General features: G+C 46.0%; 1 protein-coding gene across 3 annotated transcripts in view; it reads left to right on the top strand.

The window, feature by feature from the left end:
- The window catches only part of mbtd1 (mbt domain containing 1), a 62495-nt gene extending 50044 nt beyond the window's left edge, over positions 1 to 12451 (top strand). The window contains exon 16 of one of the 3 annotated variants that reach the window (XM_028818346.2): positions 9784 to 12451. In XM_028818346.2, the coding sequence (XP_028674179.1) occupies positions 9784 to 9902 (119 nt within the window). In that variant the 3' untranslated portion in view covers positions 9903 to 12451. Of the gene's footprint in view, positions 1 to 7812; positions 8370 to 9783 lie in introns of those variants that run through there. The other 2 variants (XM_051918799.1, XM_051918798.1) reach the window with 2 other exon arrangements.
- Positions 12452 to 18045: the final 5594 nt, after the last annotated feature.

Raw genomic sequence — 18045 nt, 5'->3', positions numbered from 1 at the left:
GAGCAGCTCTTTATTAAGTTTTTTAGACTGATTTCATATGTGAAATCGGAATTAAGCCAGCACGTCAGATTTTTGAAATACACATCATTGCCGTTATGACCCTTTTGAATATCAATATAATATATCAACACAATATCTGGAGTTTGGACTCTGTCCCACCAAAATTGTTTTGATGTGTTTATTCTGAAAACAAACCAGAAGACGATACCAGAGACACGTTAAAGTATATTTATGTCAATTGTACCTCAGTATAAAAGTGAGGTCCGCATGCTCCAAAATGTTTGAGGCGCTTGCTTTTGCGCTTGTACTGCACATCCATCTCTCTTTGCAAGAACAAACAGCAGTCACCCATCATGCTTGGAGTGAATATTTCCCCGATATCAGTTTTCCATCGCCTTTGTATCTTTCCCTGTGCTCATCTCTGACATCGCTTAGATTTGGTGGAAAAACATAGAGATGAGAATGTAAACAGTGCGTCTTCAGTGACATTCGGGCTCCCGTAAGCTGATATACTTTCAGCAGGTTCTCCACAAGCTCAGTATAATTCTCTGCTCTGCGACTGTCAAGAAAATTCTGGACAACCTGCATGAATGAGGGTGCTGATTCAGTGGGCTTCAGTTTCCTTTTGAACTCGTTGTCAAGCATCAGTACACGTAGGCAGATGAACCAAAGATAAATCCTGCTGGAGTGGCCTGGATCTGCAGGTAGACCAGAGCGTCCTGCTTTGTTAGCTATACGTGCTCAGTACTGAGATGAGGCTTGATGGTGCGTGTGGTTACCTGCCTCTGAACAGATACGTGCAACTAGTGGCTGTGAACAGCAAAAGTGGACAAATTACAGGTACACCTTCTCATCCTGTTCACAAGAAACTGCCTCCATGTTCATGATTGAACACCTCAGTATGCTGAAACTGGCAACACAACTATGGATTTCCAAAAAAAGTGATAAACTGTAAGAGTCGGCCTCCAGGTTCCAGCCTAACAAACGTGGAACAAAGAGATGCTAAGAATGAGCTGCTTTGTATTTCCTGTCATCTGTTTGACTACGGTCTTGTTTAACTTGCTGATGCAACAGTGCAGAGGTTTGTCAGGATTCTGCCTCAAAAGAAAATCAAAAGTTTGGGGGTATCGGCAGTGCAGCTGGCTTGATTTACTTATTCCTTTAAAATTTTTATCCCAATGTAATTTACTTCTGCTTACATGACGTTAAAAGTGTTGAAACCAATGTGTGGGGGGAGGAAGGCGACTACTTAACTTTTGTCTCATATTCAGCTTTTCATGCCAAATCTAGATTATATGTATAAAACAGAAATAGGAATGGAGACTTTACTGTTTATATAATCCTCTCAAGATGGGAATTCTATAAAGTTAGCATGAAATTTGATTGTGCATGAGCTTTTGGGGCAGTTGGTGAAGACGCCATAAAAACATTTAAGACAATGAGCTCACCAGCAGTGTGAGGCCTACAGAACCGTGGAAAAAGTGTGGCATGGAGCAGTGCGGTGCGCTAAAGATGGGACTTGAGCTGCTGTGTGCATTAGACAGACAGACAGACAAATCACAAGGTGTACTGTCTCCTATTAAAAAGAATCTAGTGCCAGAGACTGGGGGGGGGGCACTCCCAAGCCTGCTTAATCCAATTCCAGGTCGCAAGGCACTGGCATCTATCCTGGCAGCACCGGGTCATGGAAGAATTGAATTTAGAGACAATGGGTTTAAATGATGTAGACGAGGGCAAGACCAAAGATCACACGTTAAAGACTCCAGAGATTATTAAAGATTCCTGTAAGTTCACAATCAGGAAATCCGCACCGATTTCCTCTGACGTTTCTTTTCAGTATCTTGAAGATTCACTCCAGTGGCCACTTTATTAGGTCCACCTCCGTTGCTCCAGATTTTCTGGGGAGTTTGTCTCCAGAACTGAATTCTGTGAGGAGTAAAATTCATTGAGGTGCTGCAGATCCTCATTGGTGATTGTGGTCTATGCTGGCACAGATTGAAGCTGCAAATCTTCTACACCACCTCCTCCCAATGCCCTCTGGTGGGCTGTGATCTTGGGGCCATGCAGGGCATTAAACTGAAGTAGCCGTCGTGTTTGTGAAACCATCTTGAGATGATGCATGCTCTGTGCCAGTGGTGCATTAGCCATTTCAAAAACGGATGCACTGTGGCATTCTGATTATACACAGTTGGCATTAAGAGGCCTTGTGGGTGCCAAGACACATTCCCCACACCTTTTCACTACAGGCACTAGCCTGTACTGTTGACACTGGGCAGGATGGATCCATGGATTGAGCTGAATATTTTTCAGACCAAATTCTGACTCTGAGATATGCATGTTGTCAATTTCCTGCTTTTCAGTGGTCCGGTTTAGCTGATCAGTTACCCAGTGGTGCCCAACGTGTTGTGTATTTGTAGATGAATCTGTTGTATCGTTCCAGTATTTATGTATTTGTGTTCTTTCTGTTAGTTTGGACAAGTCTGGCCGTTCCTCTCTGACCTTTCTCACGAAGAAGGCTTTTTTACCCACAATTCCACTGCTCAGTGAGGTTTTTTGTTTATTGTGCCACTTTCCAGTAAGCGTTATACAGACTTGAGAACGGGGAAATCCCAGGAGGGCCGCTGGAATCATTACGTCTGGCACCAACAGTCCATGCTCTGCCACCGTTAGATTATGTGTAATGTTTGCTCAAACTAGACCCCCTGCCCATGTCTGCATGCCGTAGAGTCCGAGTTACAGCCCTGTTGTGTGCACCCAATAAAGTGGCAGCCGAGTGTATTTTTATTATTATTATTATTATATTTTATTATATATTCTCGGGGTAGTGCATTGAAGCCTACAAATGCGATCAAAATGCAGTCGTATCATTAAATGCGGTGGGAGGGCAGATCTGAAAGCACATCAGGGTCTCTTAATTGTCTGCGGTCGCAGCTTTTAAGGTAAGTGCGGAATTCATTGTACGGGGGGTAACTGTCTGTTTCTGTGACCAGCATGAGCAATGTATTTGTTATTTGAAATGAGGAAAAAGCAGCGCTCTGACAGACATGCATACTTTGTTGCACTTAATCCCTTAAAAATGTGGATGAAAAAATTGTACAGATGAGTAGCTAACTGATTATTACCGTGGACTTGATGGGCTTTAATCAAACGCAGCTCCACATACGAAACAAGTGCCTCATGCAAAGCCTAAACTTCTGGGGGGGTAAACAGTGCAATGTATGAGTGTTGATCAGCAGGTTCTGCCCCGACATAAAGTACTGGCCAAAGGCCCCCCAATTGCTCTCAGTCTCCAACGTGAATGCACTTTTCCGGTTGCTGCTCCAGAGATTCAGTTCACACATTAAAGAGATCGTCTGACTTCTCCTCCCACCTCGTGTCTCTTTAGACTTGTGAATGAATGCTGGTCACTGGGGGGTCCAGGTCAGGAGAATAGAGTGGGCCGCCAACCTTTGAATTTAGGGTGCTGACCTCTTCAGACTATTGGAGCTTTGTCGTGGTGGAAGAGGATCCTATGGGTCGGCTTTCTGGCCCCCTTTAGTATTGATGGCACCCCATAGAAAACCATTGAGACCATCATAGGGCCTGACAATGGTAGCGTTTGGTTCATAGAGTTTTTGATAAATTGCAGGTGCATTTGCTTATAATGTGAAGAGCACCTACTGTTGTTGTCATGTCTGTGTGGCGCCATGTTTGTTTTCAAGAAACGGCTGGACTCCCCACGGAGCGATTCTGTTCACGTCTAACGTAGTTGTACTTTAAGGAAACTGGTCAGGAAAGTCCAATTTTCATGTGAGATACCCCGGGTGGAGTGCACTGGTGGCGCCATTTCAGACTCTTCAGTATTAAAACTGAAAAACATTTTGTGAGATTTGAATGAAGGGTTCATTTACTGTGCCAGGTTTACCTTAAGAGAGGCAGCTTCAGGTTGTATACTTTGTAGAGATGACAAAGCAGGGCAATGCCAGCAGATTGGTGGGCACTGTTGTGTCTTCCACTTGCACAGACCTCTCTGCCACAGCAGCTCACTTCTCCTACTCCTTCAAATAGCAGCATGTACAGTGGGTGTAGAAAAGAACCCCCCCCCCCCCCCCCAAAAAAAATATTCCCTTTTTTTTTTTGTTTGCTTTACAGCATTAAATGTAAACACACACACTAATATTTCTTCCCAGCTTTACTTATTCAATGCCACCTCTAACATCCAAGTGAAAGATATCACAGCTACAGTTCAGAAGAATGATAAAAAATCAAAACCAAGACCTACTAAGATGAATAAAGGCCCCCCCCCAATGTCAATGTCATTTTGTTGACCCCCCCCTTTTGCTTTAATGACAGCCTTGAGTCTGCTGATTCTTCTCTATCAGTTTTGCACACCTACATTGAGCCCACTCAATATTTGCCCCCTCTTCTTTACAGTTTAACTGTTAAGTTCACTCAGATTAGATGGTGAGTGTTGGTGGTCTGCTATCTTCAGATCTTTCCACAGATTTTCACTGTGATTTAGGTCTGGACTGTGACTGGCCACACCAGGACATTCATGTTTTCTTCTTCAGGTCAATTTTGCTGTGTGATTTGGGTTGTTGTCTTGTTAAAAGGTAAACATTCTGCCCATCTTCAACTTTTTGGCAGGTTTTCCTCCAGAATTTGACGGTATTTTGCCCCATCCATTTTTCCTTCTACTCTAACGAGAGCCCCAGGCCCCCCACAACAGGATGCTGCCTCCTCCATGCTTTACTGTAGGTATGGTGTGTTGTGGATGGTGAGCTACATTGGCGTACTGTTTGGTATTGAGGCCAAATAGTTTGATTTTGCTCTCATCTGACCATAAGACATTTTTTTCTACTTGGCATCAGAACCTTCAAGGTGCATTCTGGGAAAGCTCAGATGAGCCTTAATGTGGCCTTTCTTGAGAAGTGCGACCCTCCCGAACAAGCCACCATTGTGGAGCACTTGTCAAATTGTTGTCACATGCACACCATTAATGACCACTCTGTGCCATAAAGTCCTGTAACTCCTTCAAAGTGGCCATTGGCCTCTCGGTAGCCTGTCTTACCAGTTCCATCCAGTTTGGAGGATCCAGGGAGGTCCTAGAAGTACCAAACACTTCTTTATGATGGACTTTACTGAGCTCCTTGGGATTGATAAAGCCTTTGAGATGTTTTGTTCTCCATCTTCTGCCTTATGTCCGTCCACAACTCTATCCCTGAGATCTTTTGAAAGTGGTTTGCCACCCTTAGTCAGTTGTGTGCTGTCAGTGGCACTGCCAAGGAAGGGAATGAATGCTCCAGGAACAGCTTCACTAATCACACTCATTACAACTGAGCACAGGTGGAAGGAAAGCCAGTAACCGTAATGGAAATGGGGGGCACTGACACCTGATTGAGTTGGGGGGGGGGGGGGGGCGATCCTTTATTAATCTCAGGATTTCTTGTTTTTGATTTTTTTAAATTCTTCTGATCTGTAGCTGTGATATCTGTCACTTGGATATTAGAGATTGTATTGAGTAAGTAAAGATGGAATAAATATTAAGTTTGTGTGTTTACATTTAAGGCTGTAAAGCAAAATAAGTGGCACTATTTCAAAGGGGGGGGGGGTCTTTTCTATACCCACTGTAGGGTGATGTGGTGTTTATGATTGTAAAAGTCAAAAAATACAAGCAGCTTAACGCAGGTAGAAGTGAATGGTAGAGGGAGCACACTCCCTAGCTGTGGCTTGCTAACTAACACATCTTGCATACTGCGAGATTAACAATCGGGCGAGTGTTACACTAAAACCAACCTTGCGACTCGTTATTTACAGATCTTGATGATTCGCATGTCTCCAACACACTGTGCTGTCTGTGAAAGCTGCCTGCCCGTTGTAGTGTAAGGCCGGCTCTCATGCCTTTTGACCAGTCCTGTTTCGGCACAGCTTAGTGCTGGTCACACTTGTGTTTCTTGTCCTTGCATGCGAGGTCCCCTAGTTCTTAGTTTATTCTGGATCTGACGTGGTGTTCTCTGCAAAGAACAGGTTACAAGAAATATTATTCTTCTGACTACTACATGCTTGACGGTTACAAATCTATGCGTCTTGATATTCTTTGCAAAACAAGAAAGCACATCACACCAACAATTCCTTTTAAAGTCCATCCTCGTGTCCGCGTGTTACATTCACTCCACATGATGTTCAGTAGGCAGGAACATCGGAGTCCTGGATTTTGCCGATGGCTGCCTTGACTGAATGTCTTGGCTTTCCCAGATTAGGTGACAAAGGAGCTCATGAAAGGGGGGTAGCAAGTGAGCCCGTGGGCTCTGAATTTAACTTTTCCACAGTGGAGACGAGAGTCTGTGAGATGACAGGCGTTTCGAGGTCAGGTAGTCCTGCTGGAAGGCCATGTGTTGCATTTTGATTCATTTCACTGGACCTACGAGGGTGGGGGGTCCGGACCCAGAAACTTTATTATATGACTTACGGCGGTTCACTTTTAGTCTCCCATCAAAATTCTACTCTTGAGATGCAATCCCAATGCTGCTTTTATTCCTGTACTCCACTTTTGTTACAGGGTCTCAAGCCCCTTGCCATGATTTCCAGATTTGTTTTCCACAGTAGGGTCTTCCTTCAGTCTCAGTTTTTATTTTGGGAACAGAATGAGTTCACAGGTGAAATCAGGGGGGGTTTTGGGGGGTGCAAAACAACTACCACATAGTTTTTGGTCAAAAGCGTGACCGTGTGCAAGTCCGCTGTCATGGTGTGATATCCACATTTCCGGCAGTTCAGTGTAATGTTACTGATTAGCAGTCTTTCCAGAGAAAACTCTCTTTTATTAAGACGGGACCGTCATCGCATTGCAGTTTGACTTGACCTGACGCGCATGCTTCGACCAGAAGAAGTCACGCTCACAATTGTAGGACAGATGCCAGACGTCAAATCTGCATGCTGCCACTCATGGGCATGCGGTACCCAGAGACACAGCTGGTGACGACACCCTACTCACGTGCTCGTGTAAGAACAATAATGACCCGATAATAGAGTTTAGACACTAGTGGACAATGCCACCATTTCCAGCTATTTCAGGTAAGGACGACTACTCACGAATTGTGGCACCAGAAAGTGGAGGTGGGTTTGCATGTCGATTAGGACACCCTCACTGGATTCTGCACACGTGACAGCGAGAACTCCGTGAACGGGACGCATGTCGGGGCAGAGCATGCTGATCAACCCTCGTATGTCTTTGTCGTCGCAGCTGTTTAAAAGCGGAGGGAGGGGATTGGTGAAATTCTACTACTGACCTGGAAGTCCTAGATTAGAAGTCCCCGTGTTATTGTAATTAAACCAAAATGTACCTCAGAGTGGTCCTCTCCCACCCCACCCCACCAAGTGAATCGAGCGCATGGCAGGGTATGCTTGTCTTTGATGGCGATGCTTCTGGCTGCTCCCACACTGGTTCGTATTTTTTATTTTTTAAAATTCCTGACCCATCAGCTGTTCTCGGAGTTGATCGAGAGGTGCCTTTGTATTATTTTTTGTTTTTCTTCTTCTTCTAGTCTATGTTGGTCTCTACTGAGCCACATAGGTGTTTTGTCCCCTTGATGTGCAACAGAGAAGTGGTAAAATCGCACTATCCAGATACTGGTATGTGAGTTCTTTCTGATCAGATTTCCTGGATGGAGACCTCCATGCTTAAAGCTAGGGTCTTTCTTTAATACAGAATCACCAGTGACGCTCAAACCTCTTATGTCTCTCTCTATACTTTTGATGATTTGAATGAGTTAAAAGAGAAAGAGCACTCGGGAGCTCTCGACCCAATAGCTCACTGTAGTTTGACTTGGTGTTTAGAAAGGAAGATGCCAGTTGGGAAGAAGCCTGTCAGTTTGTCGAGCCTGCCCATAACCGGCATGGTGCGGAGGAGTTTCTCTGGTGACGAAGAGCTGACTCCCCCTCCATACCGAACCCTTCCTGCACAGACAGCCCCAGAGGCCCTCCAGCCTCCCAGCACTAGCCAAGAATTCAGTCCAGCCTCAAAACAGGTAATCATCCGCCAACCTCCAAGTCACTCTTTTCATGTGGGCATTCACAGCAAAGGGGACCGAGAGCCACGCCAGGAACCAAAGCGCCTTTACAGCCCAGCATTGATTTATTTCTTCATTTACTTTTTTCTTTTTTTTTTTTTATATCTTTTTTCTGTGTACTGTCCATTCATTAATATAAAAGAACGCAATCTAGATGGCCATTTCTTCATCCCAGAATGCAAGTCAAATCAGTTTTTTTTTTTTTTTTTTTAAATGGGTCACTTTTGTTCTCCTTTAACGATTTATTTATTTGAATCATCGAATGCACATAAACACGAGGCTGAAACGGTGTCTGAATGAGGATGGCTGGTCCTCCAGCTAAAAGACGCTGCTGCGGTTGGGTGGGTGTGAGCGTTCACATCGGTGGTGTCAGACTACCTGGGTGTTCCTCGTCCGTTTGATTCGCATGCTGCACGTCTCTGAATGCTTTGGTTTGACCAGAGGAGGCGGTGGGGTGGAACGTTGATGTTGCGTTCGGATTCGAGTCGGTTCGCTTTTCATTGAATCTCTTAAGGCGTGCAAAACCTAAGTGGATCAAAGTACATAAAGAGTCGGAGCCGTTACTCGAGGATGGCTTAGTGAGCAGGCTGCAAATCCCCGGCCACTTTCTGCTTGTTGTGTGATGGGAGCCATCGAGCACCAGGGCTTGTGGTTAATGGTGAAATCCAAACGGATGGTCAAGAGGTTTTGTCTCCAAGATTTTAGGGAGGAGGAATTTGTTTGCGGTTTCAACAAGGTGAGAGGCACAGCTTTGCATTCTGGGTGGGCATGAGACGAGGATTCGCAGGCAGTTGACGACGCTGCAGCACAAACGGTTATTACAGTGTCACTTGTAGAAGTGGGTGCTGGCCCGCGGTTACAAAGTTTTGACTCACTAGGCTGCTCCAGAAGATCTTTCAGGATGTGGCGCGGCCATCGTTATGGAACGTGTCTGGTAGCAAGGGAATCGTGCAGCGTTGTGCTTGTGAGTGTTCAGGTTATAAAAGCAGATGTTTGGGGCAGCCACCTGTATGATATTCCCTGGCCACAAAAGGGTGAATTGTTAGCACTGATGAGTCCACAAACAGAACTGATTAGGTTAGTCCAATATGGCGGCTTTAAAGGCCAGAAAAGGAAGTGAGGTCATCCAGGGTCCTCTTCCATAGGCTCAGACCTGGACGTGACATTTTGCAAGGGTCCGGAACCGGAAGTGACGTCATCGGGGCCAGGTGGGAATTTCCCGTGAACGGTCTGCAGGAAAGTAAGAACAAAGGTCAGCACACTCCGCCACCCTCTGGCCTGGTGTGGAATTACTCTCATTTAGACCCTTTAGCTGCCTCCCATGCTCACATGTGTGACAGCAGATACGTGAAATACTCGAAGATAGTCGTCTGCAGATGAGATCTGAATGTTAGGGAGTGCCTCGGCCTAGGGCCGTGTATGAGATCTGAATGTTTGGTGTGTATCTCAGCTCTGTGGGTCACAGACGAGTCCTGAACGTTAGGGGGCATCTTGGCATACCAGATATGAATGCGCGGGGCGCTCTCAGAGGAGACCGGACTTGGCGCTGTTGTTTCGCATTAGGGAGGTGAGCGGGGAGGCCGTTGGGCTCAGAGTCTTTTGTCAATCTGGTACCATTGGGGTTGACCCTGTAAATGTGTCATGGCACCAGTGATGTTTCTCCTAATGTTGGTGTGAATGTGAAGGGTGCTGGAAGCCTCGAGACCCTTTCTGACTGTTGTTCCATTTTATTTTGTAGCAACTACACAGCAGCTAAAGGAAGAGCTACTGGAAGGCGACGACTTTACCTTCTTGCAAGGCGTCTCTGATCAGGAGAGCAATGGTTCAGGCAGCTACTACATTAAACAAGAACCATAAGACAGCTAAAGGACTTTTGACAAAGCAAAAGCCTTAATTTCACCTGTGGTGGTGAGCACTTTTGTTTGTTTGTTTGTTCTTTTTGTTCTTCATTTTTGAACTGTCTTCAGTTAGACACACCTGTTGATTGCAAAAAGAGATTTGAATTATTGTGAGAAACAAATGAAAAGTTCTGGTTTAATCTGAAATTGAATATTTTGCAGGTAATGTTTTTTCGACAATTTGCCAGATGGACTTGTTCATTGTACTTGAAAAATGTCAGTTTTTGTTAAGAGAGCCGTCTCCATTGACCATCACCGTACATGAAGCGATGACGGAGGTGACCTCGTAGGTGGAACTGATGGGTTTCTGTTTGCAAATGACACTATGCTGCACACTGGCTTTGGATCTATGGCACAAAACACACACACACTCACTGACACACTCACTCACTCACTCTCACGCTCTCGGTGTCTCTCCTGATGCTCACGTATGCCGGCGCACTCTCCACCTCTTCAGAGACTCGCCTTTCTTTACCAGATGTAGATCTGCTAGGTCTTTTTGTGAAGAATGACAATTTTAATGTGAATTTTTTTACATAAATTATAAATGAACATTGTAGCTAAGATAAGAAATTATAAATGCAAAGTGTAGATAACCGATCTTTACTGAAATATATTACACTTATCCAAAAAGAATTATTTGTATGGTTTTCGCGCAATACTGAATCCACAAAGATTTATCGTATTCAAAGTCTTTATACCACATTTCTCGATGTTTTCTCGATGTTGTGTTTTTTTTTTTCCAGTAAATCTTAACCTATGAAATTCTCAGGAAGTCATTTTTATTTTTGTTGAACAGATACAGATATAGAATTTGAGCCTGCATCCTACTGCTTTGCGAGGTGTGCCAGTATTCACGGTTATGCATAGCACATCCGAAGTCAAGAAAATATCAAAAGTTATTTAAGAGTGTTGACTACAAAAGTATTCTAAAGAGAAGCGTTTTATATTTTCAGAATAAGTGTGATTTATTACAGTGCAGGAGGAGGTGCCGGCGTGAAGGACTGTTAAAACAAAGCGATAGAGTAAGGTGACGCGACACGGGAATCGATTTAAAACCAGCAATTCTGTTTTGGGGGCATCAGAGCCTTTGGGGGTCTCTGTGGGTCGTAGCTTGTTTGTTTGTTTGTTTGTTTGTTTTTCCGTTTTAAAGGACAGAAGATGGAGGCCTGGGAGTCGAGGCTCCTTCTGCGTGTCCGGCACCACACTATTGGGGAGAGGAGGCTCGCAAACTCGCGGCGTACGGAACAGGAAGAGTTTTTCTATTTCAACGTGTATGCTTTTGCATTTTTCTTTTATTTTTAGAAGGAAGAGCAATAAATACATATAAATATATACATATATAGATATATATATATATATAGATATACTTTTTTAAAGAGAAGAGCTGTTGAGTGGACAGACCAGTTTTTGCTCAGATGATCTTACACATTCGGCCGTTGTCTTGCTGTTTAGATGTTCCTTTAATGTTCAATACAACTTTTTATATTTGATGTTTCCTTGAGTGAAAATGTTGTTTAAAAAAAGAAAACGATGGTGTGATTAAGTTTCTTTTGGTTTTTTTTTGTTTTCTTGCCCATTTCTGCCTGACGGTGGACGGCTGAAGGGCGCAGTTTCTGTTTTTCTGTCCGCGTCGGTTTTTCTGGTTTCCTTTCTCGTTCCTCTCCCTCCCCGCGCGACACTTCTTTCACATTTGTTTGGTTTGAGAAGAAGAAGATCCAATTAAAAGTTAACACTATTTTGCTGAACCAAATGTTGTAAATAAAGAAAAAAGGAAAAAACAAAAAAGAGAAGAGAGACCAAGCAGCTTGAACGAGCCCACTGTCCAGGAGGCCGATTTCGCTTGTTTTTTGGATACTAACACGGGTTCTTGCTTATTTTTCTTATGTGGAATCCCCTCTGCCCTCAGTCTTTGTATTATGGTGCTATATATTTGATATACTAATGATCCTTTATAACTGGGGAATTACTTTGAGAAACTGTGATATGGGGAAATGGACGTTTTCTTCCATACTCTTGTATTTTGAATACAAACCTTCTAGTGGTCCTTTGTTTAAAAAAGAAAAAGAAAAAAAAACACACATACACATGAGTTCAAAATGTAAACAAAAAAAAAAAAGAAAACTGGGGGGGGGGGGGTGCGTGCCAAGGCGCTTGTACTTTTTTTTGTCACCATGGTACTGTGTACAGGGGGAAGTACGATGTATAGGGTTTCTACATTCTTTTCTGTAACCATTTTGATATTCGCACAGATGGTGCACAGACACATCCTGTCTCCGCTCCTTTTTAACTGGCATTGTAATTTGTGCAGTGAATGATGGGAATCCTTCCTCGAGTGTACAGAAACAAGTGAAAAAGCTTTTGTTTGTTTGTTTTTTTTAATTGCAAAAAATAATTTCAGCATGGGCGTGGAAAAGCATTAAACTGTTAACTGTGTACATGAGAAGTTCTGTTTTTTTGGGTTTTTTTTTACGGTGAATTAAGTCAATTAAACAAATGAAGTCTTGACTACACTCGCCTGCTCTCTTCATTTCTTCCAGGACTTGACTGTGGTGCTGCAGACCTCCGCCCGTTGGAGTGCGGTGTCCGGTCACGTGGCTTACTTGACTTGACGTTGGAGTTGTCAGGCCGTATCGGGTGCACCTCAGTAAATGAGAAGTTCATTTAATTCAGTAATTCAATTCTAGAGATCCATGACACACAGAGTGATGTATTTCAAGCGTTTATTTCTTTTCATTTTGCCGATTATGTCCTACAGGTACTGTAATGAAAACCCAACATTCAGTATCTCAGAAAATGAGAATATCGTGACTTGTAGACTCCTGGTGTGACCCTCCACTCAGCTAATGAGCCCAAAATACCTGCCAAGGGGTCCTGAGCCTTGAAATGGTCTCTCAGTGGTCTGCTTCAGTAGGCCACACAATCGATGACAGCTGTCATTGAGACCCTCCACAAGTCACACGAGCTCACGGCTGTTCACAGAGTGCTGTATCCAAGAATATTAGTGGAGAGCTGAGTGGAAGGAAAAAATGTGAGAGCAGAAAAAGGGGCACAAGCAACAGGGATAAGCGCAGCCTTCAGGGGATTAGGACGAATTTGGGGGACTGCAGCTGGAGTCAGAGCTTCAAGACCCCACCACACCCAGACGTATCGGGGACGTGGGCTACAACTGTCACAGCATGCCTTGTGTCAGCCAGAGACCACGTCAGAAGCGTCTCACCTGAGCTAAGGAGAAGGCGGACTGGACTGTTAACAGCTCAGAGGTCCAAAGTCCTCATTTCAGATGAAAGTCAATTTAGCATTTCATCTGGAAGTCAAGGTCTCAGAGTCTGGAGGAAGAGTAGAGAGGCACAGAGTCCGAGTTACTGGAGGTCCGGTGTGATGATCTGAGGTGCCATGTCCTCTGCTGGTGTTGCTCCACTGTGTCTTCTTTATCAAGTCGGCGCAGTCAGACGTCTGCCAGGACATTTGAGAGCACTTCACACGCACCTCTGCTTTATGGAGATGCTCATTTCATTGTCCAGCAGGACTTGGCACCTGCCCACACTTCCAAAAGTACCAACACCTGCTTTAATGACCATGGTGGGTATCACTGTGCTCGATTGGCCAGTAAACTCGCCTGACCTGAACCCCCTAGAGAATCTATGAGGAAGAGGAAGATGAGAGACAGCGGAGCCAACAATGCAGACGAGCTGAAGGCCGCGATCAAAGCATCCTGGGGGTCCAGAACACCTCAGCAGGGCCACAGGCTGATCGCCTCCATGCCAAAGGAGCCCTGACTGGGTATCGAGTGCGGACACGGACAGACTGGTCATGTTCTTTATTGGTCTCATGTCATATTCTCATTTTCTGAGATACTGAATGTTGGGTTGTCATTACCTGTAGGCCACAATCAGCAAAATGAAAAGAAATAAAAACACTTGAAATACGTCACTCTGTGTGTCATGAATCTCTAGAATTGAATTGCTGAAATAAATGAACTCTTCGATGATATTTTGATTTATGTTTTGTATAACGTAAAGAGACAAACAATTACAATACAATACAAATTATTGTTTGTGGGGGCCGCAGTGGGCTTTAACAGACCCCCGCCTCTTGACAGCCCCCCAGCCTGGACTCTCTAAGAAGAAAAAATGGAAGAAACCTCCGGAAAGGCCGTTCAAAGAGAGAGATCCCCTTACCAGGTGGGTGGTCTCAATACAGCGCAGAATCCAACAGCAGATGACATCCCATAATAGGATTTGGTGACCTCGGCCATCACGCCGCAACCGAGCAGGTGAGGCTGAGTGACAAATTCTAACGGTGGTCACATGACTTCTGTTTTCGTGAATCAGCAGCTCTAGTCAGGGTGTGCTAAACTGAAGTGGTGAGTCTTCAGCTCTGGACGACGCATCGGCCGCTCCTGATTGGTGCTTAGCGGGGTGCAGTCCTTCACCTGAATGAAGATGTCACGTTTACAGCACTGGAGTCTGCGCAGACGGGTGCGCTCAGCGTTGACCAGCACAGCACGATTATCTGGTGGCTGGTAGACATATTCTGAGGCCTTGCCGTTGGGTTGTGCTGCAGCCTTCTCTTGACGTCTTTTCAAGGAGCATTGCGGCTGGGCGCTGCGGTCTCACGCCGTCCAACAGACGGTAGTAGAAAACGCCACACAAACACTCGACGGATTTGGAGAAAGCAAAGCTGAACTTTTGTCTTTGTCAGTTGTACCAAATAAAAAGATCTCACCTGGTCGAGTAAAAGTCCCGTCGTGGTGGCCAAATTGCATTGGGAGCAAAACAAAGCGCTAAGTGGCGACTACGTGTGCTGTGCTCTCATTGTCCTCACACACACACACGCGGGCGTGGTGGTCCGGCGCCGCTCAGATTCACACCGGCGAGGGGACGGCGATTTGTTGGTTTTTTTTTTTGTGGAGATTCCAGGGACGCCCCCAGCTTTGGCCCGACCCTCACACACTCACAGGGACACAAAGCCACCGGAAATAAAATGGCAAATAAAGAATATGAGAACAACAATCCCACCCCAGCTCCCCTTACAGCAATTATCCAATAAATACAACAAACCCACCCAGTAAAGTCCGTGAAAACAAACGGCAACAGAGGCGACGTGAAGAGGAAGGTGAACAGGCCAGAGGTCCGCACGTCAAAGGGGAATGTGAAGATGATCCTGAAATGGTGACGAAGGGTGGACTGTTCAGCACAGGAACACCAACCACAAATTTCTTACTGGCACCCCTGGTAAAAATGAGTCGGAAGAGAATCCCAGTCACGTGGCACTGAAAAAATGAGAAACATCGGAGTTTGAATTGAAACGAGTTCATTCAGCGCAAATCAAAAGGCCTCCTCGAGAAATCAAGAAATATTCAGAACACTTGAATGGGAACCAATGGAACTGCAGCAGGTTTCCCATTTCAATCGGACCTTGTGCAGATGATGGGAGCATATGGGAAGTTTCCAGCTGAAATCGACGACTTGCCAACTAACTGGGATACAAAGACGAGGAGCCCCAGAAGCAGATCTCCATAGCGAGCCAGAAATGAGCCAAGAAGTGTGCTGCCCTTCATAACTCGGGGAATGGCTAGAAATAAATAAACAGCCACTCGCCTGGCAATGCCCATTGGTACAGTTAGGGCACGACGTTCACGTGAACTGTGAAGGAGGACCCCCACGTACAGTACTGCTGGGGAAAAGTCACTTCCTGGGGTTATCAAGTCTCCAGCACCCCATCTGACATGGGCATCTCCATGGCAACAGATTACCTGGAAGGTTTGCCAGAAAGAAGCCTTTTGTGCCAGGCGCCTGGAGTTGGTAAAACGTGACTACAACTTTGACTGGCACCGAGTTCTATGGTCTGATGAAACAAAAAACTTTTTTGGCAATAAACACGCAAAGTGGGTTTGGATGGCTGTGATGGACCCGACTGTGAGATGTGGTGGGGCTGAAGGGCCCCAGAAACATTGTTAGGGTACACAGCAGCATGGACTCCATGAGCCACCAGGAGATTTGAAATCAAAACCTGGCAGCCTCCGATCCGCCAGGAAACTAAAACTGGGGCGTCACGGGACCTTCCAAAACACACGTCCATGTCAACCCAGCGGTGGGCAACTGTGGCCACACAATCAAAGTTCTGCCAGGGCCATCTTGGTCTCCTGACCCGAACCAAGTTGAAAACCAGAGGAGAGGGCACAGGAGGGGGCAGAGGACCCCCTGGATGATCTGGAGAGGGTAGGGAAAGAAGAATGGGGGGCTCAGATGCCAGGCTTGGTATCCTCCAGAAGACTCCATGCTGTCATATTGGAAAGGGGAGGTTTGTACAAAGGATTCAATGCCAGGGTGCCAACAATTGTGGCACAAGTGTTTCAGTTACAAATATTCAGGCCTTTTGATTTGCTTTGAATGAACTCGTTTCAATTCAGACTCAGATGTTGCTCATTTTTTCAGTGACGTGTCTTCAACAACCTGCGACTCTTTTTTTTTTTTCTAACCCTTCTTGCTAATTTTTACCAGGGGTGCCCATTAAGACTGGAGGGCACTGTACTTCTTCTTTTCTTTGGTCTCACCAGCCTCCTTTTAAACGCCACACCGGCCTCCTTGAACCCAGCAGCAGACCAATCAGAGCCACTGCAGGGACTGCTGGGAGTTGCAGTTTCAAGCCCCAGTAGTGCCGCCACACACACACACGGGCGCACAGGTCCTTGATCTTTGATTTTTTTTTTTTGCACAGGCCCAGTCACACATCAGCAGTGGCTTTGAGTTTGCCGAATCGTCCAACTGGAAATTCACAAAGTGGGAAGGTGAACATCCAAACCGCGAATACGCCAATCGCACGTGATCACAATCCTGAGACCACCCAGGCTCCAGTGGAGAGCTCTGTTTGTCTTCCATACGCCACGAGACATTTTGAAAGTCCAGTCGCCATTCATCACTCCTCAGGGCTGAAGTTCTGCTCGATGAAGGACAGAAATTAACTGAAAGGAGAACGGCATGCGATACTGACGGCTACCTCACCTGGTGTGGAGTGACAGCCGAGGAAAATTAGGAATCTCATGGTGTCCTGCAAAACGGACGTGTCAACGAGGAGACGAGGCTGTGGTGACCGACAGCAGCCAACCTCAACGTGTCCATGAAACAAAAAGTCACGCTGTGTGTGTGTGTGTCCCGCAGTTCATGTCATCCAGTCGAAGCTCCCGATGTCCCAAATACTGAAATATCAGTAATAAGTGACGTCTGCGAAACGCTCGCCAACTCTAACGGGAAGAACTCGGCACACAAACGAGTGTCCGACTCGTCGTTACGGAGACACAGCCGGAGGGCCGCAGGTGGTCAGTGAATTGACCTTCTGCTTGTGGAGGCCGAGTCTCCTACCGCTGAGGTTCTCTTTACCTTTGCTCGTCACTCCCTGAACTTTGACCTGCCATTGTCACCTCAAATCTAATGCCAGCCAATCAGCGCCCTCTCTGCCAACTACATGGAGTAACAGACGCCAGTTTTGGGTGAGTTGCTCTTTTGAATCCAAATCTTCTTGTAGCACTCAACTCTTGGACCCCCAGAATGACAAAGTAAAAAAACAGACACGAGGCTGCAGCCCCCCCTCAGCCGTACTTCAACAATTGAGCCCTGTGGGGGTCCGACCCGACCTGCTTCACAACCCCTGGCCTTGACGGTGGTCTTCAGGTCTATTTAGAGAGGGGGCAGTGGGGGCTTGAGGACAGAGTCGTCCCTAAGCCACTGCTTTGCCTTGTGAGCCTTTGGGTGCTCTGAGCAGGTTCTCATCGAGGACCACCCTGCATTTTGGGCAGTTCGGCTTTCCTGAGCCCACCCCCCCGGAATGGGGAGTAACGCCAGCCCAGACCACCTCCAAGTGGGCTCCTGTGTCTCTCTTCTGTGCCCTAATGCCCAGGGCGGTGGAGGTCTGATGTCCGCACAGCCTGGGCATGTGACCCCTGGCTTCTTCATCGCCTCTCTTCTGCTGACCGTTTGTTCCAAACCTTCTCGCTGTGCTTGTGTGACCCTTCAGAAGGTGCAGCCCTCCCCTCTCATTCCTTGGTTTGTGCCCACCTGGCGGACCCTCGATACACAGGCACGTGCCCACCCAGCTCAACT

Source organism: Erpetoichthys calabaricus, chromosome 14 (assembly GCF_900747795.2).
Source record: "Erpetoichthys calabaricus chromosome 14, fErpCal1.3, whole genome shotgun sequence".
NCBI lineage: Eukaryota > Metazoa > Chordata > Cladistia > Polypteriformes > Polypteridae > Erpetoichthys > Erpetoichthys calabaricus.
The sequence above is the reverse complement of the archived record's forward strand: the minus strand, read 5'-3'. Positions and strand labels throughout refer to the sequence as shown.